At 56.5% G+C, this 27,246-nt stretch overlaps 2 protein-coding genes across 5 annotated transcripts in view; one reads left to right on the top strand and one right to left on the bottom strand.

Annotated features, from left to right (window-relative positions):
- The first annotated feature begins 102 nt into the window (after positions 1-102).
- Positions 103-10,140, top strand: MAFF (MAF bZIP transcription factor F). The gene is made up of 3 exons (XM_063075137.1): positions 103-317; positions 7,766-7,832; positions 8,352-10,140. The coding sequence occupies exons 2-3, from the start codon at positions 7,797-7,799 to the stop codon at positions 8,802-8,804; spliced, it is 489 nt and encodes a 162-aa protein (XP_062931207.1). The 5' UTR covers positions 103-317; positions 7,766-7,796; the 3' UTR covers positions 8,805-10,140.
- A 1,881-nt stretch (positions 10,141-12,021) lies between these two features.
- Positions 12,022-27,246, bottom strand: part of TMEM184B (transmembrane protein 184B) — a 47,189-nt gene continuing 31,964 nt past the window's right edge. For 3 of the 4 annotated variants that reach the window (XM_063075053.1, XM_063075054.1, XM_063075051.1), the window contains exons 4-10: positions 22,297-22,387; positions 21,727-21,802; positions 18,671-18,762; positions 17,661-17,830; positions 17,000-17,194; positions 15,090-15,110; positions 12,022-14,111 (exon numbers count right to left, since the gene is read on the bottom strand). In XM_063075053.1, the coding sequence (XP_062931123.1) occupies positions 13,870-14,111; positions 15,090-15,110; positions 17,000-17,194; positions 17,661-17,830; positions 18,671-18,762; positions 21,727-21,802; positions 22,297-22,387 (887 nt within the window). In that variant the 3' untranslated portion in view covers positions 12,022-13,869. The remainder of the gene's footprint in view (positions 14,112-15,089; positions 15,111-16,999; positions 17,195-17,660; positions 17,831-18,670; positions 18,763-21,726; positions 21,803-22,296; positions 22,388-27,246) is intronic. The other variant, XM_063075052.1, reaches the window with a different exon arrangement.

Below are 27,246 nucleotides of genomic sequence, written 5' to 3'. Positions count from 1 at the left end.
CTGCCGCGGCCCCGGGGCGGGCAGGGGGCGGGGCTGAGGGCGGCCAGGGCGGTGACGTCACCGCATGACTGGGTTTTTATGAATGAAAGGAATCCTGTGAGTAATTCCGGGAAGCTCGCCTTACAACTCCGCGAGCCCCGGCCCCCTGCGCCGCCAGCCCCACAACAAAACTCGGCCCGGCGCTCGGCGGAGCCCGGCTCGGAGCGACCCGCTTTCGGACCAGAGGGGACACGGACAGGGCGCGGGCCAGGACAGCAGCCGTGACAGCAGCGAGACGCGCGCGTGCGAGGGCGCCAGGCCAAGCGGCCGAGAGGCGGGTGAGCGGCGCGGGTCGGGGACGGGGACGGTGCGCGGGACCCCGAGGTGGCAGTCTACTCGCCCCAGGGACGTGCCTGGGGCAGGCGCCGGGCCCGCTCCGTCGCTGCTCCGGTGTGTCCATCGCCGGGACGGCCGGCGACAGGGGAGGGCGGAGCAGAGGTCGGAGGGACTGAGACAGGGCCGAGGCCAGCTTGGCGGTGTGGGGGTGGAGATGGGGCCCCTGCCCGGGGCTGAAGGGGTCGCGCGGGCCGGGGCGGGGGCGGTGTAGGCACGTACGTGACTCGGTGAGAACAGTCCCTGGACCGGTGCCCGCGGGCCGTGCGTGCGCGGTTTGTTTACGTCCGAGGGCGGGCGGTCGGGCGGGTGTTCCCTGGCGAGCGTCCTGGGTGTCCCGCCCGGTGCGTGCATGTGTGTGTGTGTGCGTGTGTGTGGTGCGCGTGTGTGTGGTGCGCGTGTGTGTGTGTGTGTGTGTGTGTGTGTGTGTGTGTGTGTGCGTGCGTGTGTGTGCTAGCTGAGTTGTGGGTGAGGTGAAGGAGCCACCCCCCCCACTTGGCACCCTGGTGAATCTGGTAAAGTGGATTGGAGTCTATGGCCATACCACCCTGAACGGGCCAGATCTCGTAAGATCTAGGAAGCAAAGTGGGTTGGAGCCCATGTCCTTGTTCCCAGGTTTTGGGGCTCCCTGGAGAGGGGAGACCCTCAGGATTCTCCTTCATTCCCAGGGTTGCCCATCCCCTCAGTCCCAAGAGAAACAGGAAGGGCCAGAAAACCCACAGCAGAAGTGGGGGGTAGGGAGGGGATCCCAGCTTACTCTCTTTGGTGACTACTCTGGCTAGTCTGGAAACTATCTGCTGGGTCACAGAGGGTGGGGTGGAGCTGGTTTCTGCCCTCCTGGTAGTTTCGGTTCACAGGTGGGACTAGTCAGGCAGGACTGATCAATTGATTAATCAGTCTACAGCAGGACCCCAGAAGCTAGCTGACCTGTGCTGGATGGGCCAGGCAGGGTTATCAGGTAGTAGGATAAGTGGTCTTACTGCATGAAGTGTTAATGTGTGAGGGGTGGGGCCCGACTTAGCCTCACCCACCCACTCACCGGCCAGCCCTGCAGGAAGCACCTGTTTAGCCCAGCAACCTAAAGGATGGGCTGGGGGCTAGGGATTCCTTGGTCCTAATCTTCCTTACCCCTCTGCCCATCCACAGGGCTACAGAATCATGGGAGGTAGACAACTGAGCTTGCTAGGGTGAGAAACCGATGATCTTTTAACTTTGAATCTTTGAACCCTGATGAGCTCTGCTACCACAGCTGGAACCCTCAATGTCCCCATGTGCAGCAGGAACAAGGCCACATCCAGAGTGGCAGGATGGCAGGCAGAATGGAGGAAGCTCTGGCAGCCTCTACACACAGGGTATTTACCAGGGGCACCGTGGAAGAGAGCAGGGCCAACAGCCCCAGGTCAGGACTGGGGGTATGCAGGAGTATGTTTGGGGTTGGAGTAAGGGGGGTTGTGGTCAGAAGCACAGGAACCAGGCAGGCCCACCCTAAAAGCTGGGCAGGAAACATCCCTTAGAAGGGCTGGGGGTCAGAGGATGAGGGGAAGTGGCAGGTTGACTCAGTCACAGATGGAAAGTTAGCAGTGAAAGGCTTAACCTCCCATTGAATCACCCCTGGGCTCCATTAGAACCCAGGACCCAGTGTGGGCCCCTCATTCCTATTGCCCTTAGCCCTGCATTGCCATTGGGCCAGATGCCGGCCTGAGAGAAGGAACAAACCACACGCAGAGACTGCCCCCTGGGAGCTCGGGGCCAGCAGGGGACTCACAGCTGAGGAAAGAGCCACAGAACAAAATGCAAAACTACACCTGAGATGTGTGGTATGAGGAAGAAGTCACTGTGGTTTGAAAGTATATAACAAGGCTCTGACTTAGGACAATCAAGGAAGGCTTCCCATGGCAGGTGACTAGTGAGCCAAGTCTGATGGAGTGGTGATTGTGAAGCCCCTGAGGGCAGAGCTGTGATTCGTCCTTGGGCCCTCAGGGCCCAGCGCAGAGCCTGGCACACAGTAGGTGCTTCTTGGATGTTTGCGGATTGAATGAATGAGCACTTGTTGATTGAACGAATGAACAGTGGGTCCATGTCCTCAAAGAGCTCCATGACACGTGGAGAAAAAGGCCTGGGAACCCCAGGATAACAAGAAACCAGGGCATGGGCTGTAGGATTCTTGAAGCAGTCTCCCAAAAGTGTGCAGGTCCCTCAGGGCTCAGGTGACTTACACACACACACACACACACACACACACACACACACACACACACACACACGCACGCACACACACACACACACACACACACACACACACACACACACACACACACAGCTTGTTGTCCCTTTGGAAAATGAGGAACAGTAGAATTTACGGTCTGTTCGTTCATTTGAGAGTGCGGGGGAACATGGTAGAGACCTGAGGGCCCCACTGTGTGGGCTGAGGGGAGGCTGGCATTGCAGGGTTTTGAAATGGGCCAAACATGGTCAGGTTTGTAGGTTTGTGTCAGTAACGATCCCTCTGACAGCTCTTGCCAGAGGAGCTGGAGGCAGGCAAGACTGTAGGCCAGTGAGGAGGCGGCTATGGGCATGGTCCAGCTGAAAGAGGAAGTGGTCCCTGGCTGTGCAGGTGGAGAAGGCGGATGGTCAAGCCTGACGTCTGGGAGTTTGTGCTTTCATGCCCCTGCCTCCAGGAAGCCTTCACTGATTGCCTTTCCTTCAGAGCCTCCAGTCTGCTGGAGGTCCTGGAGCTCCATTTTGGGCCAGAATCTGACACTCTAAACTTGGAGATCATCATTGCTGGAAGAAGGTAACTTAGGCTCAGGGGAGGTTTGGGATGTTGGGAAACTGAGGCCCAAAGTGAGGGAGCAATGTACCTGAAGTCACACAGCAAGTGTGAGTGGGTGGCAGAATTGGGACTGGAGCCCCAGTCCATAGCTTCCCTGCGGAGCTCGGTTCTCCCAGCCTTGTTCCCCTTCCAGCAGGGAGGAGGCTCCACTGGTGCTAGTTGCCAAGACCCAGGAAAACACATTTTTTCCCTCTGTCCTCACAGAGCAAGTAAAATGGCTCAGCAGCCAGAGAGGAGACCATGCCAGCGGGTGGGCCGTCTACAGGACGTCTCTGGAGCAGACTAGGGGGGCCAGTAGGGGCATGCAAGAGGGCTTGTGGCTGCTGACTGGGCAAGGCAGCTGTCAATCCCCAAAAGAAGCTTGCTCCCCATGCCTCCCAAGAATGTTAGGAACCTACAGACCCAGGAGGTTAGCTTTCTGGCTTCCAAGGGAGAGGAGAAGTAGGGGTGCTAGTGGGGGTAGTGGCTGGCATCAAAGAGAGAGCCCTGAGCTGGGGTCAGGACCCCTGGGTTCCAGCCCACCACTGCCACTGCTGTCTCAGGCCCAGAGTCAGCCAGACTGGCAGAGGCCGAGGACCCGGGCCCCCTGGCTTACAGCCCAGTAGTCCCTAGCCTGGGTTTAGAGGCTGAAAGCCTGAGGTTATCAGAAAGCTCCCCCTTGTAGTGACCTTCCCTCTTTGCCTGACTTTGTGGAGCTAGTAGGACATTCCTGGGCAAACATGGGTGCCTCAGCTGACATCCAGGATGTAGTTGAAGGGGCTGATGCTAGGATAGGAAGGGATGGAGGAGAGGAGGGAAAAGCAGGTTCAAAGCCTTCCTAGGGCTTTAGAGTCACAGCCAGCTTCAGCCATTATCTAGGACAGGGGATGGCCATCAGCTCCACCTCTTCGGCCTACTCTGGAGGGCTGTGTTGAGAAGGATTCCGAGGCTGTGTCCAAGCTCAGTGGAAAGCAGTGCTGGGTTGAGAAAGATTCAGGGGCTGTGTCTCCCTCCTTGGGAATAAGTACAGTGACTGATTTTAGTGATGTCTGTGTCAGAGTGGCGAGAGGGGTGATGGCGAGCTGAGCCAGCCATTCACACTCCTGATTTTGTCTAAGCCTCGTGCATTTTCACACTATTAAGATAGTTCCCTCTGTACGAATGGGGAAACCAGGGCCCAGAGAGGAAAATTGACTTGTGCGAGGAGTCAGGCTATGCTTTCGAGATTCGCTCTCAGCCACAGAACCCAGTACTCAGCACCCAACCTACATAGCGAGAGGCTTCCCCCCCTCCTCGGGTCTCTCCATGTGGCCCAGACTGATTGCCCAGGCATCACTCAGCAACCCAGCTCCCCAAACAGCTGGCACAGGGGCCTGGACATGTAGGCGTCCCTTGTATATCACATCCCCAGGAGGCCCAACACAAATCCTGGCACATCAGAGCTGGGGTGGCCTTGGAGACTGGCAGGTCCAGCCTTCCCTTCACAGAGGTGGGGAAATAGGACCCAGAGAGGGTGCCTCACCAGGGCCACACGGGAGGAGGCATATGGCTCACTGTGGCCTCAGTCCTGAACTCTACCCTGTGCTGGCTGTGTGACCCTGGACAATTCTATTGCCCTCTCTGGGCATTACCTCTCAAAGTCGTTAGGAAGACCAAGGAGATGACAGTATGAAGGGGTAGGATTCAGTCCTGGCCCATTAAAGGTATTCAGAATTCCTCTCCATTTGCAGGGAAGTGGTCACTCACCTGCTGTGTAACTTCAGGCAAATGATGCCCCTCTCTGGGTCTGCATCCCCTCTTGGGTAAAGTAAGGATGCGGGGCTAGATGGGCTTTTAAGGGCCTTTCCTGAAATTTCCTATGTGACCCGGGCCAGCTGGGAGATGCTGAATCAGAGCAAGGCCCAGTGCTGGCTTCAGGCCTGACCCTTCCTGGACAGACTCAGCAATTCTAATGACCTCCCAGGTGCTCACTGACCTCTACAGTTTATACCACTTGGTTCCACCAAAGCCCTGTGAAGCAGGTATTGATACTGTAGATGGGGAAGTAGAGACCCAGAGAGGTGGAGTGGCTCACCCAAGGTCACACAGCCTGAAGAAAACAGAGATGAGTCTCAATCCAAGCTTGACTCCAATCCAGTGCCCTTTCCCTCTTTCCCACGCCCCATCTCAGGGCCAAAAGTCACATGGATGGGGTCCCTTCTGCTCCCCTTCATCTTCTCCTGGCATCTGTACCATCTCTGCCCGGCAGAAGCAAGGAAGCAGCTGGAAAGTGGGAAAAATTGGGGACTGGGCCAGTTTTTTCTCTCAGGCTCTATTCAGCTAGGTTTGGCTTGGAATTCAGTTCAGACACTGACAAGTTGAGTGACAGTGTCAGAAGCTCTACCCACCCACTGCTCCCCAGTGCCTGCTCTCACCCTGTGCTGGGCAGCCTTGAGTACCAGGGCCTGACTCAGCCTGGTCCCTGCCCGCAGAGCTGCCTGTCTGGTGGAGAGACAAGGAAATAGACCACAACACAAGGGGAGAAGGGCTGGGTGGAAGGTACCTAATGAGTTCTAGGGGTCAGGGAGGGCTTCCTGGAGGAGTAAATGTCTATGCCCAGGGCAGAAGGATGAGTGGGAGTCTGCCAGGCAATTTGGGGGAGGAGGGAGGGGAGAGAAGTGTCATGGGGTGGAGGGTTTAGGGGGAGGAAGTGAAAGACACCCTGTGTGGCTGGATTGCAGAATGGAGGGGACAGTGGTGGAAGATGAGCCTGGGGCTGGACATGCAGGGCCTGGGGTGCTGTGCAGGTGGGTCTGGACTCCGTCCTCAGGATAGTAGGGAGCCATGGAAGGTTGAAATCTGGGTGGCGGCATGGTTATATGATGCTGTGTGGAGGATAAGGGGAGGCCAGTAGGAGCAAGGAGGCATGTTGGGACCTGTGTGTGTGTGTGTGTGTGTGTGTGTGTGTGTGTGTGTGTGTGTGTGTGTGTGTGTGTGTGTGTGTGTGTGTGTGTGTGTGTGTGTGTGTGTGTGTGTAGGGGGTGGATGTTGGGACGTGTGTGTGTGTGTGTGTGTGTGTGTGTGTGTGTGTGTGTGTGTGTGTGTGTGTGTGTGTGTAGGGGGTGGATGTGGACCATTGAAGAGGCCTACATTGAAGGGTAGGATCAGTGAAGGTGGTGAATGAGCATCTCCAGGTGTGTGTGTGTGTGTGTGTGTGTGTGTGTGTGTGTGTGTGTGTGTGTGTGTGTGTGTGTGTGTGTGTAGGGGGTGGATGTGGACCATTGAAGAGGCCTACATTGAAGGGTAGGATCAGTGAAGGTGGTGAATGAGCATCTCCAGGTGGTGTGTGTGAAAGGTCAGGGCAGCCAGCAGGTTCCATTTGATTTGTCCAGGTAGGTTGGGGGGGTGGGTATGCATAGAGGCCCCCAAGGAGAGCTAGGTGGGCAGCCAGGACCTGAGCCCCATAGGTATTGGAGGGCCTGGTGGGAAAACTGAGGCCAGAGCCCAGGCTGAGCCTACATGTTCAGCTATGGAGGCTGCAAGTCAGGGGTCTACCCCATGAAGCAGGCCTCCCCTGTCCCCACCAAGGCTCAGTACAGGAGACCAGAGCTGCCTGAGTCTTGACTGGGGACCCAGCCTCCGCTTCTCCCAGCTGTACCACAAGAAGCCTGGGCAGCTCTTAGGATCCTCCTGGCCCAAGGGCCACAATGGCTGCCTCTGTCAGGGGACCTCTTGAAGTGCGAACTTCCTTTTCCTGTCCCACTTCTTCCTCTTCTGAGCTGCCAGACCCCCTGACTGTGTGGGCTGGGAGGGGTTGGGGGTTCCTGAGAAGCCCTGGACTGTCCCCACCTCGGCCTGAGTCACACTGAGAATTCAAGTCTGTGCAGGGCACTGTTCTAAGCACTGGGCAGATAGCAGTGGACGAGACAAGATCTCTGCCCTCGTGGAGCTGGCATTCTAATTGGTGGAAACAGAAACTGAACAAATACGTAAAATACGTGTGAGTAATGACAATTATAGGTAGTGAAAAGTTCTATGGAGAGACAGGAGGTAGGGAGGGGAGACAGGGAGTGTGTGTGTGTACCAGGCGCTAGGAATTCTCAACGGAGCAAAACTGAGATTTGAAGAGAGACCTGAAGGAGGGAGGAAGCCAACTTTGTGGCTTTCTAGAGAATGAGAATGCCAGGCAGCAGGCCAGCCAGCCACCAAAAAAAAAAAAAAAAAAAAAGAAGAGGTGACTGTGACTAGGGTTAAAATAAATGAAGTTATGTGATGTGACACAGGGTATTTTAGCCAGGATGGTCAGGGAAGACTTCTCTGAGGAGCTGGCATTTGGCAAAGACCTAAATGATGAGGAGTCACTATGGGCAGATAGGAGAACAATAAAGAGAACAGCAAGTGCAAAGGCCCTGAGGCTGGAATGAGCCATTCAAGGAGGCCTCTGTGGCTGGACCAGTGTGGAGACAGGAAGCCTGTAGGTATGAGATGAGTGCTAAGACAGCAGGGGCCCTGAGTGTCAAAGTAGGGAGTTTGGATTTTATTCTAAGTGTGTGGGGGGATAGGGAACACAAGAAAGTGACCTTGACCTTCTTTTCCCCCTAGGTCTCCAGCCCAGAGGGCACCTTCTGCAAACATGTCTGTGGATCCCTTATCCAGCAAAGCCCTGAAGGTGAGGAGGCAGCCCCTGCTCCCCAGTGCCCCCTGTGCTCCTTCACAGCCTCCACATCCCAACTTCCCCTTCCCTTCCTGGAATCCCCAAGGGTGGCTCAGCAAGCATCAGGCGTTCATGATGTTGGGGAAGGGCCCCGGGCTGGGAGCCATGAGCTCTGGGGCTCTGGTCACCTGCCGTGTGCTCCAGGCAGGTCACTTCTCTCCCTGGGCCCGCTTCTCTATCAGGTCAATGCCCACTGGGGCTTTCAAGGGTGCTTTCCGGGCTGGGTTTCTGTGGCTGAGTCCAGGACTTGGCGCTAGGTTAGAATTCGGGCCGAGCCCTTCTGTGTTTCCATCCTGGTTTGGCCTGGTTTCCCCATTCCGGAATCCTGCTCTCCTTCGGGGTCTTGGATCAAGTCCAGCCACCACCTCGGTGGCTACGGCGGTGAAGGAGAAGCACGTGGTGCGCGCCAGGCCCAGGGCTCGGCGCCCACGGGCGGGAGGGCGACCCTGGGCCTCAGTTTCCCGCTGCCCGCAGATCAAGCGCGAGCTGAGCGAGAACACGCCACACCTGTCGGACGAGGCGCTGATGGGGCTGTCGGTGCGCGAGCTCAACAGGCACCTGCGCGGGCTCTCGGCCGAGGAGGTGACGCGGCTCAAGCAGCGGCGCCGCACGCTCAAGAACCGCGGCTACGCCGCCAGCTGCCGCGTGAAGCGCGTGTGCCAGAAGGAGGAGCTGCAGAAGCAGAAGTCGGAGCTGGAGCGCGAGGTGGACAAGCTGGCGCGCGAGAACGCCGCCATGCGCCTGGAGCTCGACGCGCTGCGCGGCAAGTGCGAGGCGCTGCAGGGCTTCGCGCGCTCCGTGGCCGCTGCCCGCGGGCCGGCCGCGCTCGTGGCGCCCGCCAGCGTCATCACCATCGTCAAGTCCTCCCCCGGGCCCGGCCCGGCCCCCGCCCCCGCCTCCGCCTCGGGTCCCGCCGCCTGCTCCTAGGGCCTGCCGCGCCCCGCCCTCCCGGACCGCGCCCCGCCCCCAGGCCGTCCCATTCCCCAAGCCACGCCCCTCCGACCCCAGCCTTCTTCCCACCAAAGTGCCTGAGCGTCGTCGAGGTCCCCGGGTCCCATTTATCTGCAGCCGCCAGTCCCTGTAATGAACACATATTCCCTCCCTGGGCCCTTTCTCTTGCAGACCCGAAACCGGGATCTTATGGCCCTGCGGAGGGGCAACTTTGGTAGATGGGGGAATGGGGTCCAGGACCAGGGCCTCCCTTGGCTCAAAGTTCAGCCTTAGATTGGGAGGAATGGGATACAGAGCCCGTTCAGAGCAGAGCTCAGTTAGGAAACTGCTCGGATTATGCCAATATACCCTCTGGACCCTCCCAGGATTCAGGACTAGTTTGACCCTCTCTGTGACTTGTGGGCCATCCTGCTGGGAAGATGCACTGAAGAGACGCTTCCACCTCTGCTTTGGGCCTGGGGGTGACTGGCTTTCCAAAGCTAGAAGAGTTGTTAGAAACGATTAGTGAAGCTCAGTTAACAGACAGGGAACCGGGCCTCCAACTACATGACAGTGCCCCAATTCACATATCACCTAGTGGTTGAGCTGGAACCAAGAGCTAGGTCTTCTCAGTGCTGCCCCAAGTAATAGCCATGGTTCTCAGGGGGACAGTGGGTGGAGACTTTAAAGGTGGTGGGAGGGCCTCCCTGGCCTGGGCTTTCTGCAAGGGAGAGGAAGAGAAGCAGAGGGAGAGAGAAGGTGATATGGATGGAAGAGAGGGAGGGAGCTGGCCTGGCACAACCTGGGCTCTCCCTGCAGCCTGGGTGCCCTAGATCTGGCCAGCCAAAGAGAAGGGACCATGGAGGTGACCACTGTGGTGGGTGGAGAGATGAGAAGACAGCCTGGGGTCCTGCAGTGGGGGTCCTTAGAAGGGTCCCACTTTGACCCCTGTGAGTATCCACTGTGGGGTGGGGGCTGATGACCTTCTGGAAGCCAGCCCCGGCCCTTCCCCCAGCACTGTATACAGCTGCCCCTCCCCACTGTTTATTTATTGCACAAATCTAAGTTATTCTCCCCAGCCAGAGCCCTAGCTCCCGCTCCCTGGGAAAAGTGGCCCTGAGCTGGACTTTATATTTTATATCTGCAAATAAATCACATTTTACCTTATATTTAGGGAAAGCCAGATGGCAACAACAAAAAAAATTTTTTTAATTAAAAAAAAATTGCCAGGCCCCCAAATTTATTTATTTTCTGACTTACAGTGAGCGAGTTATCCGCCTTCTGTATTTTGTAGACTTCTGAATAAAGTCAAGTCCTCTTTTTCCACAGAGCAGTATATGTCCTGAGCTATGTTTTGGGGGAGGGTGGGGAGTTCTGAATAAGGGGCCCAAGATGGGGTTCTGTTTTGCACCACAGGCAGGACCCCTGATGGGTGGGTGGGCTAGCCCCCGTCACTAGCTCTTGCACATGGGCAGGCTCCAGGCGGGGTGGGGTGGAGGCTAAACTTTGGTCCTTCCCTCTGGTCACCAAGAGCCAGGAGCCTTCCTGGGGATGGCAAAGCTGCGAGGTGTGACATTTAGGGTTAAATTCCCCAGGCATCCCTTCAGCAAACAAACAGTCCCACCCAGAGAGGAAAAATCCTGGGTTCTGAAGGAATCTTTCCAGCACTGAGGTTTGATTTTCTATAGCCACGTAGAAAATACTTTCCCCATGTTCCAGAAGGCACAGGGAGTCGGGCAGAGCAGTGGCTTCCTCAGGCCCAGTCTGCAGTCCTAAAATATAACCCTGCATCTCATTGTCTCATCGTAGGCCCCAACTCACTAACTCCAACCTTATCTCCTGCCCTTTCTGGGACACCCTGAGGAGTGGGGTGTACTGTGGTCTGTAGGTCAGGGAAATCAGGGTTTGAATCCAGGTGTGCCCTTTCCTAGCAGTGGGACCTTTGGTACTTAGTTTCTTGCAGCCTCAGTTTACCCATCTGTAGGATGAAGGTGCTAAAAGGGCATAAGTGTGAAAAGCACTGGGGGCCTGAGGGCACAGCAACACCCTACTGCAGTGAGGACGTGGGGACTGGGGGGAGGACCCATTAGTGGAGAGTACAGGGCTTGAGTCTGGGAAAGAGCCATGCAGCATGGGTTGGCTGGGTCGACGGGGCTCTCTTCCCCAACTCAGGGTGGGGCTTGGCACTTTCCCTGCCAGGCCCACGTCCTGAAATGCTGAGCTCAGGCCTGCGGAAAGGGCAGCAGGAAGCTGGGGGGGTGGCCAAGGAGAGCTATTTACCTCCAGGTTACAGGCTGGCTGGGAATTTCCCCCACCCACGCTGCATTCCTGAGCACTCCTGTCAGCAGCAGGCTGGGCCCTGAGAAGGCATTCTGGGTGGGGTGGGGGGTGGAAGGGATGTGTCCCACCAAGGCCAGGTATTGCAGCCCCTGCCTCAGGCCTCCTGGTCCCCTGGGGTCCCCGGAAGGAGGATGGGCTTGGGGAGGCAGACCTCAGGCAGGAGATGCCTGCCAGAGTGGGACTGCCGTGTGCGGGCCTGTCCACCAGGAGACAACCAGGGAAAGAGGCATCGGACCCTGTGCACCAGCCCTCATGGGGACCGGACAGTGGCCCCTTTGTGACCAGCTGGCTGGAGGAGGGCTGACACCTTGTCCGGTGGGGGTCTGGACTCTGATTTTAGTTTCTGACAATGTGACACCCCCCATTACCTACACATTACACACAGGAAGGGGGAAGGTTTCCTAGAGACCCCGGCCCACAACCACTCCACCCACCCCCAAACACGAACGCAGCGGGCAGGGAGGAAGGAAAAAACCTCACCCACAGGCAGAAGAGAGTTCGATACAATCTATATTATCTCATATATATATTTCTTCCTCACTTTATTTGCTCACTTCTGTCACGCATTTAAAATGTCACAGAGACCAAAATAGAGCGGCTTTCTGGTGGAACTCATGGCAGTCATACAACGAGATACAAAACTAGGGGACTCTGTCTTCTCATACATCATACAATTAATTTTTCAAGTATTTTTTATGTACAAAGAGCTATTCTATTTGGAAAAAAATTTAAAAAAACAGAAGACAAGGTAGATTATGCATCCTAGGAAGAGGGAAAGGAGCAGAGGGCACGGTTCCCATCCCCGTGTCCCCAGGGACCGCCAGCTCCCTGCCACTGAGCTCCCCCTTCCCCCACCCCACCCCCACACTGTGCTAGCAGGCAAGTGCCCGGGCTGGCAGACCCAGGGAGCAGGAGTCAGTGACACACTTTGGCCTGGAAGGAAAGCGGGAAACCAGTCAGAGAAGCAAGTGCAGGGAGTGAACCAGCACTGCTCCTCCAATGGCATGCCCCTGCCAGCCGCCTTCCTGGGCGGCCAGGACCAGCTAGGCAGGCCCACCTGGACAGGGGTCGGAGAACTGGTCTCCAGTACCCCACATGCAGGCCTCTGTATCCCCGAGGGGCTGGCTTGGCCAAGAGGGAAGGAAGGAGGCCAGGAAGACTGCTGGGATGGAACCATACCACCCTGACCTGCTCATGGATCCCAGGTAGGGAGCCTGTCCGTTCTAGGAGTAACCAAAAGAGATTCCAGGTGATTGCCACAGGCAGGGCCCTTCTCCCTTATCCTACCCATTTCTCCAGGCTTTTGTAGCCCAAACCCAAGTACTATCGGGGTTTCAGATGCCAGGGCACTTGGCCTGTAATGAACAGGCATTGCGTCATGAGGCTCTTCCTAAGGCAGTGGCCAGTATAAGCCCGGCCTGCCTGGGGGCTCCAGCCCTGGGAGGCTCCAGGTATATGGGTGTGGTGGGGGGTGAGGGGAGGGGACTGGTGGTCCTGGCCACTTCTGAGGCCTGTCCAAGGGCATTTGGCCCAGCACTGTAGGATCCTCTGAGTGCCAGCAGCTTAAGAGCCCCCAGGGAGTCTGGAACAGACCTGGGGCTAGGAAGGGGAGCTTTCATATGTGACTAAGGCACAGAGATGGGCTGGGGGCCAGACAAGGCAGAACACCAGGCCCTACGTGGCTAGGGGCCCAGGAGAGGAGTCTGCAACCACTCCTCCCACCTCCCAGCTCCCCGCTGTATGGCCATCCCTTCCATCCTCCCTACTGGACTGTCTTCCTCTGCAAGCTGGTCTGAATGTGGAGACTCAGACCTTTCCTCTGAAATGGGAGAGAGAAGCTCCAGGAAGGGGCCAGGATCCAGCAGAGGTTCCTACTGCCCTGCCTGGGAAGGAGGGTTGGAAGGCCCCGACCCCTGGAGTAGCCAGGAAGCAAAGCCAAAACTCTAGCAAGAGGAAGGGCCAGATGAGGGCAGTGCAGGTTGCTGGCTGTCCCTGCAGGCCAGGAGGAAGGGGCAGGAGTAGAGGCGCAACCATGGTGAGGACACCCAGAGGCCCACAGACCCCTGCTTCAACAGAAGAAGGGCCCAGAGGCACCTGAGCACCATCCTAGGAGGGACCCATGGCTCTTGGTGTCTGGCTCTGATCCTTGCAGCATGCCAGGCAGGCCTGGGTCAGGAGGGGGGTCCACAGAGTGTCCACATTCCCTCCTCCTGCCAGGGGTGAAGCAAATCTAGCATTGGACAAAGGCGGGCAGGGGAGGGGAGCACACGGGGGAGAGCCCAGAGCAGAGTATTGCACGGTGTGGGGTGGGCTGAGGCCTGCCAACCTCAGCAGGAGGGTCTCATGGGGGCAGGGGCTTAGAAGGCTGTAGCTGCTGGTCCACACACAAGCATTTGGGCCCGGGTGCGGCTGGGCCCAGCATACCCTCACTACAGGGCAAGCAGCAGGGGCATGGGAGCTGCTCCCAGTGTCCTCTGCCCCTTGCCGGGGCAGTGCAGGGTTGGCTGCGCATAAATATTCCTGAAGGCTCGTGGGAGAGCCTGGGCTGTCCCCTGGGCAGACAGCTCTGGTATTTCCTCTGGAAGTGATATTGTGTTTCTGGTCCAATAAATAAAGGGCAACGCCAAAGCCATGCCAGCCACCTCCCAGCTGGCGGTGAGGCTGGAGCTGGGCACAGCCTGCCCTCAGCCAAGCCACCAATCCCGCCACCAGCAGCCCACACCTAGAACTCATCATCAGAGCTGAGCAGGAGAGTCTTCTCATTGTCACGAGCGCCACTGAGGCTGTGGGAGCGGGAGAGGCCGTGGGCGCCACCGCGCCAGGTAGGCCCGGGCTCCAGGGTGGACTGCTGCGTGTACTGCTGGTAGGCAGGTGAGAAGTTGTGGATGGCATCCTGCACGATGTCATGTGGGTTCATGGTCTCCTTGAGGCTGCTGGAAATGCTCTTCATGGGGGCGCAGCGGCCTGCGGGGCAGGAGGCAGGGGCCAGGGTGAGGAGGCTGGGGCAGTGGGAGGGATGGTGGTTCAGCCCCTGCTCCTAAGCCTTGGACAGAACCCCCCACCCCAAGACCGTGTCATTCAACCATCCCCTCCTAGGACAAAGAACAGGGTCTAGGACATGAGAAGGTGTAGGCAAAGAAGTGACTTGGTGGGAGTGGAGAGCAGCCAGGGAGCCCTGCAAGGGGCTTGTGGTCCACAGGCACAGAGGTGAGCAACTCTGGGAGCCAGATCAGCGGTGGGAAGGTCCTGGGGTGAGATTGGCAAGCTGCAGGCAATGAACCCAGAATGCCCCAGAGAGGCTACACCAGGCCCAGCATTGGCTGAAGTCCAGGCATGTTGAGGAAGGAGCCTGGGAACCAGGAGTGCCCAAAGCACAGGTGCCAGGCCCATGTCCCCCTCTGCCACCATGGGGGTGCACCGCTCTACTCTGGGGAGTGAACCAGCCACCCACAGCAGAGCAGACACAAGGCTTCCCCTTCTGAGAGGACGAGAGCACCCTGGCCTGATGGGCTTCCTCCTAATTCCCTCTAAGGAGCATCCCCACGGGCTCAGAGGGGAGTAATGGGCTAGCCAAGAAGCCAAGACAAAGAGATGAGCCCTACTCTCGAACCCAGGACTTCGACTCAAACTTGTGTGCTCTTTCCACCCTTCACATTCTCCACCACAGAAACATTGTTACACGCCCCTGACGTCCCATAACGAGCACTGTGCCTCCAGAACTGAGCAGGGCATATTCCAGAACAATGAAAGAGTAGGAGGGAAGCAGGCAAGCACTACGAAGGACGGCCCTCAGCAGGTAGGTGCTCTGGGCTCTCCCACCCAGGGGTGCCTGTGGGGAGGAGATGGGGACAGAGGAGGAGCTAGGGAAAGAGGCATGCCAGTGACAGTGACCAGAACTGACGTGCAGGACAGACGTGCAGACTGAGAGCGAGCGAGACCTACCGTAAGGGCCGTATGTCGGCACTGCCCGCGGCCAAACCCGGGGCAAAAGCAGGACAAAGGGAGCAGGGGGGAGAAAAAACAGAAATAGAGAAGACAAGAGACAGCTGAGTGAGCAACACACGCCCACCACCAAGGCCCACCGCACAACACAGCACACACCCTTCCTGCCCCAGCCCCAGGACCCAGCAAGCATCCAGGCAGCCCCAGCTGCTCCCTGGGGTGAGGAGCCGTCTGCCTGGGGATGACTCCTCCCACGGCGCTCCTATAAACAGGGTGCATCCTATCCCGACTGGTGATGGGAGTTCCACCCCAACCCCACTTCTCACCAGGCTTGGCTGGCACTACATCTACACCACACCCTTTACACTTCACAGAGGAGGAAACTGAGGCTCAGAGGAAGGAGTTACTTATACAGATCAACAACAGAGCTGCTTTGCAAGCCTAACCTGAGTGGGGAAAGGGGTTGGCTCCTCGGTGAGAGGGTGGGCAACGGGCCTGCACCAGCAGGGAGGCAGGCAAGGCGCTAGCAGCTTTCCTTGGCAGGGCCAACTACTGGCCACACTATTTCTTGTTGGGGGTGGGTGTCTCTGGGGGCAGAAATTGTTCTTGGCCCTTGCCTGCTCCTTGGGGTGGCCCCAGGCTCCAGGCCCAATGGTGACATTCCCATGGGCACAGGCTCTGCCAAACCAGGTCGAAGGGACATCACCCTCAACACTGGGTGGGTGTTTGCCAGATCCTTCCAACTGGGGGCCTGGCAGGAAGCAGGCGGGGCACCAGCTGGCAGGCCCTGGCCAGCAGAGGGTCGGGCAAGAGCAGGTGTACAATCAAAGACTGAGCAGTGACCTAGCACCCCCAGCCAGCAGGTGCATCGGGAGAATAAAGTCCAGCACAGGCATTTAAGGCCTTTTCCCAGTCAGGGAAGGAACGGGGGAAGAGCAGGAGGGATTGCGCCTGAGGAGCCCTGTTGCAGGCCAGGCGATCACACTCTACACCACTCATACTGGCCAAATGACCATGGTGGGCATTGTTGGGAGGGCCGGGGGAAGTGGGCTTCTTGCCTGTAGCCACTCAGGAAGAGAGCTGGCAGCAGCTGTTAGACCAGGAGGCTTCCCTCTCCCCAGTCCTTCCCGCCTCCTCACTGGGTAGGTCAGTTTCGGGCATTCCCAGCCTCCTCTTCCTGGTCCCCCTGGCTGGTCCCCCTGGAACGACCTCCCTCTGCCCTCAGCAGCCAGAGGCAGCACTCCTGGTCCCTGCTTCTCCAGGCAGCAGCACGTGCACATCGCCCAGGGAGCTCTTAAAGCACACCCTGCCAATTATGGCAGACTCTCTGAGGGCGGGGCCGGACATGGGCACTTTAAAAGCTCTCCAGGGCATTTTTATGTACGACTGGGGCTGCTAACCACTATTCTAACAAGGACAAAGATTAGCAGGTGTAAAAAGAAAGCTGTTAAAACCTACTAACATCTGAGTTTATTTCTTAGACGTAATCAGGGTTTTTTTTAGTTTTTTTTTTTTTTTTTAAAGGAACTTTAGAGAGGAAGGAATAATAGGACAAAGTGAATCATCATGCAGTGTTGGGTGTCAGGTGCCCTTAGAAATTTGTCTATTCATTAGCATCTCTGACTTTCTATATCATCTCTGGGTCTCCACACTTGGACCTGCTGCAAGAGACAGGTGGGCTTAGCTTCCAGGACTAAATCAGTAGCGCTCGTGGCAGTAGTGGGGGTCCCTCCTTGCACCACCACTCTCTCTGCCTCAACCTCTGTGTCCCTTCTCCACGTGTAAAACTGGGAATCCCACGACCTGACCCATCAACACCTGTAGTATGATAGGAGGTGAGCAGGCCCTGGGATGCTTCAGAGCTTCCTGCTCCTCCCCCGGGGGTGGTTTCCCAGGACCATGCCTCATACCTTGCGCGTCCAGCCTCTTGTCAGCATAGACCTTATAGGTGAAGGCGTGCCGCAGGGCTAGGGCTGCGAAGAACATCTCCACGCAGATGATGAAGTCCTGGTAGCCAGCAGCCACGGTGCCCTCGCCCACGGACACGCGGGCCGAGTGGATCTTGGGGATCGCCCCGCACTTCTCCAGAATGGCCAGAAGCATGCCTGGGTGGGGCAGCATGAGCATCTGGCCCCACACTGGACCCTTCCCGGACCCCCTCCTCCATGCAGCCCCACCCAGACGCCCATAGTTGCTCCTGAAGGGCAGGGATTGTGACACAAATCCAAAGCCTCCAGAAACCCCATTCTCCCAGGGTCTTGCCGGCCATCAAAACTGAGTCATTACCAACTATAGGGAGTCCCCAGGATCCTGCCATCCATGAAGTGGCCCTGCTGAAGCTTCCCTGTGGCTCCTGTGAAAGACCCCTGAGGGCCTAGATTCTGCCCCCCCCCACCCCCCAGCAAGAGCCCAGGGAACTGAGGCCCCTGTGAGCTCCAGGCCAGGATCGCCCATGACAGCCTCATGGCCTGTGCCCCTCAGGCACCAGTGATGGAGAGGAGGGGACGGAGAATGAGGATCAGAGGATAGGGAGGCACAGGCAGGCCTCACAGCGGCTGGGAGGAGGCTCACCTTGCCAGAAGGATAGAAAGATGACGGACTTGACCATGAAGAACTTGAGGACGGGGCTGTAGGGGCTGAGCAGCTCCCGGGTGGCAAAGTAGAAGAGGAAGAGGGCATAGAGGGCCAGGCTGACTGACACATTGTAGATGATGGTGACATAGAGGTAGCCACTGGTGACGCTATGGGACAGGAGCACACTCTGCTGGGACAGACCCTCAGAGGGACAGGGTCCTCCTTCCTCCGCCCTCCCAGATGCAAGCCCCCATAGCTCAAGCCTCTGAAGGGAGAGGACAGCTGACCAACATGTCAAACACATGTGAGGGTGTACACCCCAGGACAGCAGGACAGGACAGCCTGCCACCCTGCCCACTCTCACATGTCTGTCTCAGCTCCAGCACCCACACTCCTGAGGCCAGACACTGGCATGGAAGCCAGGCCTGAGCTGGGGCCACAGCCTGGTGGTCAGACAACTGCCATCAAAGTGGGTGACACCAGGCTTGGCTCTGTCCCTTTTCGTTTGGCCATCATACATCCCCTTCTCACCTGGGTGCTCACCTGCCCTGGTGGGGCTGTCGTGCAGGTCACAGGTTGTGTGCATTAGCGCTTGCAAGCACAGGGTGGGACACGTGGTCACTTTTGCTAACCCCCAAATGAAATGTGCAGGGACAATTGACGCAGCAGGGGCTTTACACCCAGGCGCTCCAGGCCGGCCTCTCGGGGCTCTGACCCTCTTACTCCCTGCCTTGGGAGTGATCACTGTCCCTTCACAGCCCACCCACAGGCACTGTGCTACACCCTGTACGTGAACACGACCAGAGTCGAGGGCTCACTCCTGGGCCAGCAGCAGGGCCAAGGGCAAGGGTGGCCACTGCCAGGCTCAGGCTCAGAGGTGCAGTGAGGTGCCAGAACCAGGACACTCAGGAAGGTCACGACTGTGGGGCCAGTCTGGCCACCCCTCTCCCCGACACAGGGTGCCAACAATCCTCCCCACATGCCCCAGGGGAGGACCCGCTGCTTACTCAAAGTCTCCGTCCCGGTACTTGCCAAAGGCCTGGAGGATGACAGTGGTGACTGCCATGAGTGGCTTCACCACGCAGAACTGCAGGGTGGCCTGTTCAGGGACAGGAAGGAGGAGAGGTGGAGAAAAAATGTGTGAAAAACACCTCCTCTAGCATCTGGGCCTGCACTGGATGCTAGAGACAGAGGGACGGGCCCCTATCCTGCCCTTGAGGGGACTGCAGCCGGAGGGGAGGCAAAATATGTGGGAGATGACATGCGATGTAGTCACGTGAGAAGACAAAGGACGCTGAGGGAGGAAGGACCAACGATGGGGGCACGATGGACCAGGAGGCAGGAGATACCATCAGAGAAGGCCTGGCAGAGAAGGGCACGTCAGGAACGTCAGGGGGAGCTGCTCATACAAAGGCCCAGAGGCACAGAGTGGACAAATGCAAGGGGTTGGGTGCTAGGGAGGGGCAGCAGCAGACAGATGGCCAGGGAGACAGACAGGGCCAGGTCCTGAAGGCCTCGGTGCTCGGGGCAAGGCTGGGGCCCTGATCCACGCTCCTCGTCCATGCTCCTCGTCCACACCTGGGCTAGTTTTTTACCCCACACTCTGGGCCTAGGCTGGGATCTCACTGGGGATGGTGATGACCTACAGGGCCACCAAGTGGGAAGCAGGAAGCAGCCTGAAGCTCATGGGCCCTGGAGTCTTGAAATCTGAGTCTGAAATCCAGTCTGGCCATCGACCAGCTGCAGGGGTGCAGGCAGCCACTTGGCCGGTCAGTGGCAGCCTCACTGGTAAAATGGACATAACCAGCCCCACATCACAGGGTCGCTGCTGTGGGGACAGAGGGGCAAGACAACACAGGGTCTCCCTGGCAGTCTCCCACCTCTGTGCATTCAGCAAAGGCTGCTGCTAGCTTCCAGCCACAGAAAGAACTTCTTAGGCAGGTTTTCACAACTCCCTATGGAGGCCCAGGTAAACTCAAGGTGTATCTATCCATGGTGCCTATAAAATCACCAGAATCACCACTCTCTTGAAAATAAATCAATCTCAGCAATAAAGCCTCTCTTGAGGAGGTGGGGAGTGATTTACAATCCAATCAGCAAGGCTGAGCTAGTGTGACTCCAGACAGGGTGATGCCTGGAGCCGAGCAAGTGACCTGCTGAACCCTCAGTTTCTGTCCCGGTTGGCAGGAGAGCCTCGGCCTGTGCTGTGGTGCTGCTGCTGTCAGGAAGTCCCGCAGAAATTCCCTGGCCCAGTCACCCCACCCAGAGGAAGTGGGACCAGCTCCCTCCGGAAAAAAGGGAAGAGTGGCAGTTTGTGCCCAATGCATGTTATGAGCCTGGCAAGAGGCTGGGGCTTCCCTGGGTCAGCTCACTTGGTGCTCGCGACAGCTCTGTGACGTGGGTAATATCATTATCCCCACACTACAGATGAGGAAACCAAGGCACAGAGAAGCTGAATTGGCAGAAATGGCAATGCAGCCCAAGCCAGCAGGCCCTAGAGCCATCTCCCAAGCGTGCCCTGGATCCAGGTTGGGCATTGGAGTCACTGGGTGAGCTGTCAACAAGCGCCAGGTCCCGGAGCTCCACTCTAGACCTCCTCAGTCAGCCTGGGGGCGGTGAAGGATGGCTGATCTGGGAGTCTCTACTTTTAACAAGCTGTCCAGAAGATTCAGACACTGGGCCCTAATCCCAAGGATTCCTGAGGCCCATCTCAGTGCTGCTGGGACTGCAAGGCACTCTCTCTCACCAGGGGAAAGGGATGGAGAAGTTTCTTTTGTTCTTTCCTCTTACTACCTCTCCCTGCCACCTCCAGGATCAACAGCAGAACATCCAAGCCCACAGGGCTGGGGAATAATTTATAACAGGGCGAGGCTGGCCTAGTGCTCATGAGATCAAAACTGTAGACAATATAATCGTGGAACAAGGCAGTGAGTCACAGCTGGGCCGGAATCTGGGTGGCTGAACCAACTGGTAAACAATGGCTCTAAGTGCCCCACCCTGACCCAGGGCATTTTTAACTCTTTCCCTAGAGTTCCAGTGGTGAGATTCTGAATTTAGAAACACCCTAGGGAAGGAAGATCTGGAAGCAGAACTGAGACCTGGCGCATCCAGGTGGATGCTTTGCGGGTGCACCCACGCTGTGGCCATGGCCCCTGCACAAAAGGCAGCAGACAGGCTGGCCCTCCATAGGCCACCATGACTCGGCTGTGGGTTTCATTTCCACTTGTAACTACTCCTGGCAATGCTGGAGGGGCTGGCAGAGGCCCTGTGGAGCCTCAGAGGAGCCGAAGGCGAAGCCATGAAGACTGGTGTGACACCATCAGATTCTACCCCTGTGCCAGTGCTGTGTTGAATGCTTTACAGCCATTACCTCACTGTTCCTTACAGCCATCCCTTGAGAAAAGTACCATTATACCCATTTTACAAAAGAGAAAACTACAGCTCAGAGAGGTTAATTAAATTATCCGATGCTACACAGTCAGAGGAGAAGTTTGAAATCAAACGTTGACGGTCAGACACCCAAGCCCCATGCACTTTAGGATACCACCACACAGCCCCACCCAGGCTACCCTAAGCCACAAGGAGGGCGGCCAAGAAAACCAGAAGCTGCTGGACTGCCAACTGGGAAATGAGGGAAGAGACCGGAGAGACTGCACAGGCCTGTTTTGTCTTGTGTCTAATGCTGAAACCCTCCTGCCCTCTAGCCACAGCTGATGAGAAGTTTTCAAACTCAGATTCTAGAATCCCCATGCACTTCCTCTGATTCTCACACACACCAAGACGTCGTCAAAATGAGCAAGAGTCTGGGACCTGTTCCTCCTGCACAAAGGTGCACCAGATACTCCCAGGACACTAGTTGCTGCCCCTCTGAACACATCCTGCTAATGGCTTAGGGGGTAAGTGCCAAGGGTGCTTGTAGGAAACAGGAACTCCACAGGTGGCACCCTGGGCAGCCTGCAGTAGGGTCCTCCCAGCCCCTGCACTTGCTACTCCAGGGCACAGACCCAGACTCCCAGTCCCCAACCCACCCCTCTTGGCCTGGGCAGCTGCAGGAGGCACACACCTGCTTGCAGAACCGCAGGAATCCGATGGAGTAAGTCTTGCCCCAGAGACAGCATGTGCCATACATACAGCTGGACCTGGAAGAGACAAGCACAGAAGGCGTTGTGAGTTGAGAGCCAGGATTCAGGAAAGGTGGGACTGGGGAAGGCTGCCTCCCTCACATCCAGACAAGCTGGGGGCACAGATCTGGGGTGGCCTCCCAGCCCGAGGCCAAGTACAGGGAGAGGCACAGCAGAGCGTCTGCACACGCAGTGGGCTGTGAGGGAAGCAGGGTTGCCCTGGCCCTGGGGTGACAAACCAACTGGGAAAGCACCGAACTGAGAACTGCCAGAGGGAGAAATAGACAAACAGGAAAGGATGAAGGCCCACAGGAAGAGAGAGAAGAACAAGCCAGAGAGGACCTCCCAGAATTCAAATGAATGGCCTTGCTCTGGAAGTGTGGGAGAAGCCCAGGAGGTCAAGGTCACAGGCAGAAATCGTCTGTACGCCCAGCTGACGCCAGGACAGCTTGAAGAACGTCAGGTCCAGGAAGCGGGGTGGTGTGGGCGCTCCAGAGAGACTCCATACTCACTCGATGGGCTTCCCTCTGATCTCCGACATGATGGAACTTTCTCCCCCAAGGTATTCATAGCACAGGCTCAGGAAATTATAGATGACCAAGGCTGTGAAAGTGTCCAGAGAAAACCACTCAGATCAGTAGATTGGGCAAACAGATGGTGGGATTTAAACTGCAATGACAGGGAAAGAGCCACATACATGCAGCAATGGGAGGAGCCTCGGGGACATGAAATTGTGTGAAGGAATATGCACAGTTAATGTTCTAGTTGTGAGTCCAAAATCAGGCACAGCTAAATTGTCCTGTGTAGCAATGCATACCCACCCTGGTGGTAATGCCAGAAAGGGAAGCAAGGAAGTTATTAGCACAAATTCAAGATCATGTGGGGAAGCTGCAGGCAGCCAAGGTCAGGGTGGGCACTGGAGGGCTTGGGAGAGCTGCTGGTGTGCCTGTTCTGGGGTGAAACAGTCTTTAATTGCTTTATAATTATTAGTTTAATGTACTTGTCTGTTACAGATCACAATTTTACAAGGCAACAACAAAACATTCTCCAGAGGGATCTCAGGAGAAATTCTAAGCAAGAACAAGGGAGCAGAGCCTCTACCCAGTCAACAACCCGCAGTGGTGCCTGGTGTACACGCAGCACTACCAGCTGTGACAAAACTCTGGAGCGGCGCTCAGGATGCAGGGCAGGTGTCCCGCAAGGCTCAGGTAGCTTGTTCTGGATCAGGATGCTGCTCGCATCACCATAAAGACCCAACGCTGGCAACAGTGAGCAATGGCAGAGGAGAAGTCTGCTGAAAACATTGGTGTGTAAATACAGTAATATGCTCTGATGGTCTCCTGGCCAGAGGATTTCTGCTGGGTCAGCAAGACGAAAGCCAGAGCCTGCAGGGTGCGGACACGCACGATGTGCCAGGATGGAGGGAAGGGAGCGAGCGTGGCGAGTGGGAGCAGGAGGGGCGCAGCAGAGGGTGTCGTGGAGGAGAGAGTGCAGGATGAAGGGCCAGGGCCGAGGACACAGGAACAGACGAAGTAGCCAGCAAAGGTCAAGGGAGCCCCTGCGGCCCTGCAGCCAGAGGGCTCCTCCTCTCCAGTCCTGCCTCCCCCTGCAGCACGGAGGCCTTTGAGGCTCCCTGGTGCCACACAGCCTGGCACTCATGGCTTCAGTGGGTGACTTGGTCCCTGCCCATGCCTGTGTCGCTTCACAGCAGCACAAACGCCACTCCCTTCACCCTTCTGTACCTTTGCACCTCCGGATCCCACTGCTTGGAGTGTCCTTCCTTCCACTCTGCTAGGACACTTCAAACCCAGCTCGATGTCACCCACTCTCAGAAGTCTCTGGTGGCCATGATGGAGGTCAGTGCTTTCTCGCCTACAGAACATGATCTGTAGACACTTCCCAGTGCCCCCCACCCTGAGGAATCAAAACCAATTGGTCTCAGGACCATGACCCCCTGGAAGGGGGCCCTCTCTTTCCTCAGACGCAGGCACGAAGCTCAGTGCATGGGAGGCACACCTCAAACGTTTTACTGCCTACAATGGAGCACAGAAAACCCTGGTGACACAGTTTCAGGCAAAAGTTGGAAAGGAATATGTTTGGGTACTTTATGCTGCTCATGGCTGCTCTGACCTATTAAAGGCTCTGTACCTGTTCATCACCAGGTAGCATCCTGCACAAACATGACCCACAGCACTTAACCACGCTTTGCTGCAACTGTCCCTTTATGCACACACAGAATAGGGTTTGCAGTGTGCCTCTGTCACTGGCTGGCTGTGTGAAACTCGCTGGGCTTCAGTTTCGTCATCTATTAATGGGGATAACAGGAGTTCCCTCCTTGACAGGTGGTTGTGCGGTTTAAGTGAATATGCCAAGTGCTCAGAGGAGTGCCAGTGCTCAGCGGCGCTCCCTGGCTGTTGGCCGTCACGGCCATTACTGCCCATCTGCCTGCCTTCCTCATGCCCAGATGTCCCTTGGCGGGCTTGAGAACCTGTGCATGGCCTGCCCGGATGGGAGGTAGCTCAGGATGTCTAGTGACAGAAATTGCCACTATCTTGAGATCACTCTTCAATGACAAGAACTTTGGAGTGGGGGAAGCTGGGGTGGACATCAAGCCAAATCTGTTGTCAGCCTGCTAATAACCTTTGTCCCAAACAACATGAGGCCAAGTGCAATAGATGTGTCCATTCTAAGCTGGGTCCAGCTATATAGTGACAGATGGTATTTTCCCAAGATGGCCACACTCTGTGATGCTGACACCCCTCCACTGAGAGGTGGGGTCTTGTTCCCTCCCTTTGCATCTGGTGGACCTGGCTGACTACAGCGTAAGTGACATTTCATGACATCTGATGCTGTGGTTAGAGAAGGGTTCGAGACGCTCGCCCTCAGACCCAGCCAGCACACTGTGTGGAAGCACAAGCTAGCCCATGTGCAGAGACCCCACAGAGAGGCTCACGCTGGGGGAGACTGAGGCCCCCATTCAGCAGCCAGCATTAACTGCCAGACACCAAGACTTCAGATGATTCCTGACCCAGCCTTCATACTCCTTGGTTGAGGCACAGACATCACGGAGCAGGGACAAGCTATCCCCAACACACCCTATCCAAATTCCTGACCTACAGTATCTATGAACAAAATCAATGGCTGTTTTACCCTAGTATGTTTTAGTAGCAGGAGAAACGATTTACTCAGCCATAGTAAGTGGAATACATACAAAACCTGCACTGAAGCTCCCAGAACAGGCCATGTTCACTCACACTTCCATGCAGTGGCACATTCTGGTCCTTCTGCTAAGTCCCAGAGGCAAACATAGCTGAGATGTCACCTCCTGTCTTCACACACCACAGTCTCTGTCGACCTGTCTGATCTTTGCAGTACAAGAGGCAGCACAGAGTCAGGTAAAGAGTCATGGGCCCCAGAGCCAGACACCTGGGTGTAAACTGTGGCTCCACCACTTAGGTGCTGTGGCCTCAGGCTAGCTTCTTAAGTGCTCTGGGCCTCGGTTTCCTCATCTGTATGCCAGGGATAACTCCTTCCGGGAGGAGGGGGCTGCTGTGGGGGGGAGTGAGTGTGCATAGCCTTGGAGGAGGCAGAGCCCACACAGCAGTCCACATGTGTTGCCTACTGTTTTTCTAGACTGTAGACGCCTTGCAGGTAGAAACTGAGTCCTGCCCCAGCAAATACCAGAGAGCCTGGCTCCTATATATGTTCAGTTAACACTGAAGGAATGGATGGATGTGTAGACGAACATGAGCCACCACCCCAGGTGATGCTGCCTGACAGCAGGCTTGGCAAGGGGGGCAGGCAGGTACAACCTCCTCTCAGCCCCATTGCTGGAACTCTCCTTGCACAGGCGGGGAAGCTGCACCTTCCCCAAAGTGGCCAGGCTTCTAGTCACCAAAGACAAAATCCTCAGGGGAAGGAAGCCACAGGGGCCCAAGGCTCTTCAGCCCCCTCCATCCGGAATCCCCTTCCCAAGCAGGCGGTCCCTGCAGTCGGCTCCTGAGAAGGTCCTGGCACTGAGCTCCCACCCTGCCTGTGTCCCAGCACCCACCAGCACACTCCTGAATCACGTGATCAAGTGCCTGCCCGCATCCAGCTCTGCATCCAACCAGTCAGAATCATCAAATTTCATCCATTTCCCTCAGTTTAAGATTCCTGACCTTTTAAAGGTGCTCTGAGGCCAGCCAGTCTATAAAATACCAATTTGCTGATGGTTTCCTTTAAAGAATCATCAGTGAGTCAATAATGGAATCACTAACTCTCGGAGAAGTGAGATGAAATAGAATCTCCTCAGATATGACTCAAGCAGCCCAAACCAGGACCTGCTGACCACCTGGAAAAATCCATCCCCCTCCTAGGAAATTACAGAGCCACGTAAGACAGCACCCCGACATCCCAGCAAAGGTGTTTAAATGGAGAACTCGACACACACCCCAGAAGATACAGTGGCCCTAGACACAGGAAGAGCAGAAAAGCTGAACTCAAGTTCAGGAGCGGGGTTCTCTGCAGCAGGCTTGTTGCCCAACCCCCTTCTGACTATGGTTCCAGTTCTGGTCCCCTAGAGAGGTCCTAGAGACACAAAATGACTCTATGCCTCCCTAAATATCCACCACAGCTAATGTGCTGGGCTCTGTGCTAGGCCCTGGGGATACATAGGGACCAAGAGCCTGTAGGCCATGCCTGCCAGCCCAGAGTGTAGCAAGCAGGGTGAGGGAAGGAAGGTGTTTCTCTCCTGCTCTGGACAATCAGGTCCCTGGAACTCTCTCTTCCATTCTAGATCCCAAATCCTAATCTACAGACAAATGCACAGTCAGGAGAGAAGGACCAGGATGGACTGTGCAACCCGAGACTGGGGCTTGCTTTCCTCATGGCAGCTTTGCTAATATGGAGCTACCTGGACAGGAACTTGTAGTCCAAGTGACAGCTCTCTACAAGGCTCTCAGCTGATGCCCCTTGGACCAAGAACCATGCCCCTTGGGCCAACAATTGCAATGGCACAGCCCTGAGCGGCCCCCCAGGGCTTTGGGACAGATCTGCAAAGAAGAGCCCTTAGCCGTTTCTGCCAGCAACTCCCAGGGTCATTTGGCAGACACATCCATCTGTGTGTAAAGTAAACACTTGCAGAGCACCTACTGTGCACGATGCTCTGTGTACAAGATCTCGATGACAGGCCACTCCAGGCCCACCTCTGCCACACATCTTCAGCACCTAATGCTGGCCTTGTGGCCCAGCCCTCTTTGCTACATAGAAACCAGGTTATCCAGAAAGACTTGAGGCACTCCAGATTTCAGATAACTGCATGCACCTGGAAAACTTAATTTTGACCACTTTAGACAGAAATCTCTTCTGCTCAGTTAATAGGGGCCTCAGAACATTCTTTCACCTCTTTCAGTGACTGGTGATCATCATGGACAAGAACAGGTACACATGCTACAATCATGGTAGCAGGGGATCTGCCCATG

This window comes from Cynocephalus volans, chromosome 12 (assembly GCF_027409185.1).
Source record: "Cynocephalus volans isolate mCynVol1 chromosome 12, mCynVol1.pri, whole genome shotgun sequence".
In the NCBI taxonomy this organism is placed as follows: domain Eukaryota; kingdom Metazoa; phylum Chordata; class Mammalia; order Dermoptera; family Cynocephalidae; genus Cynocephalus; species Cynocephalus volans.
This window is presented reverse-complemented; position numbering and strand designations above follow the sequence as displayed.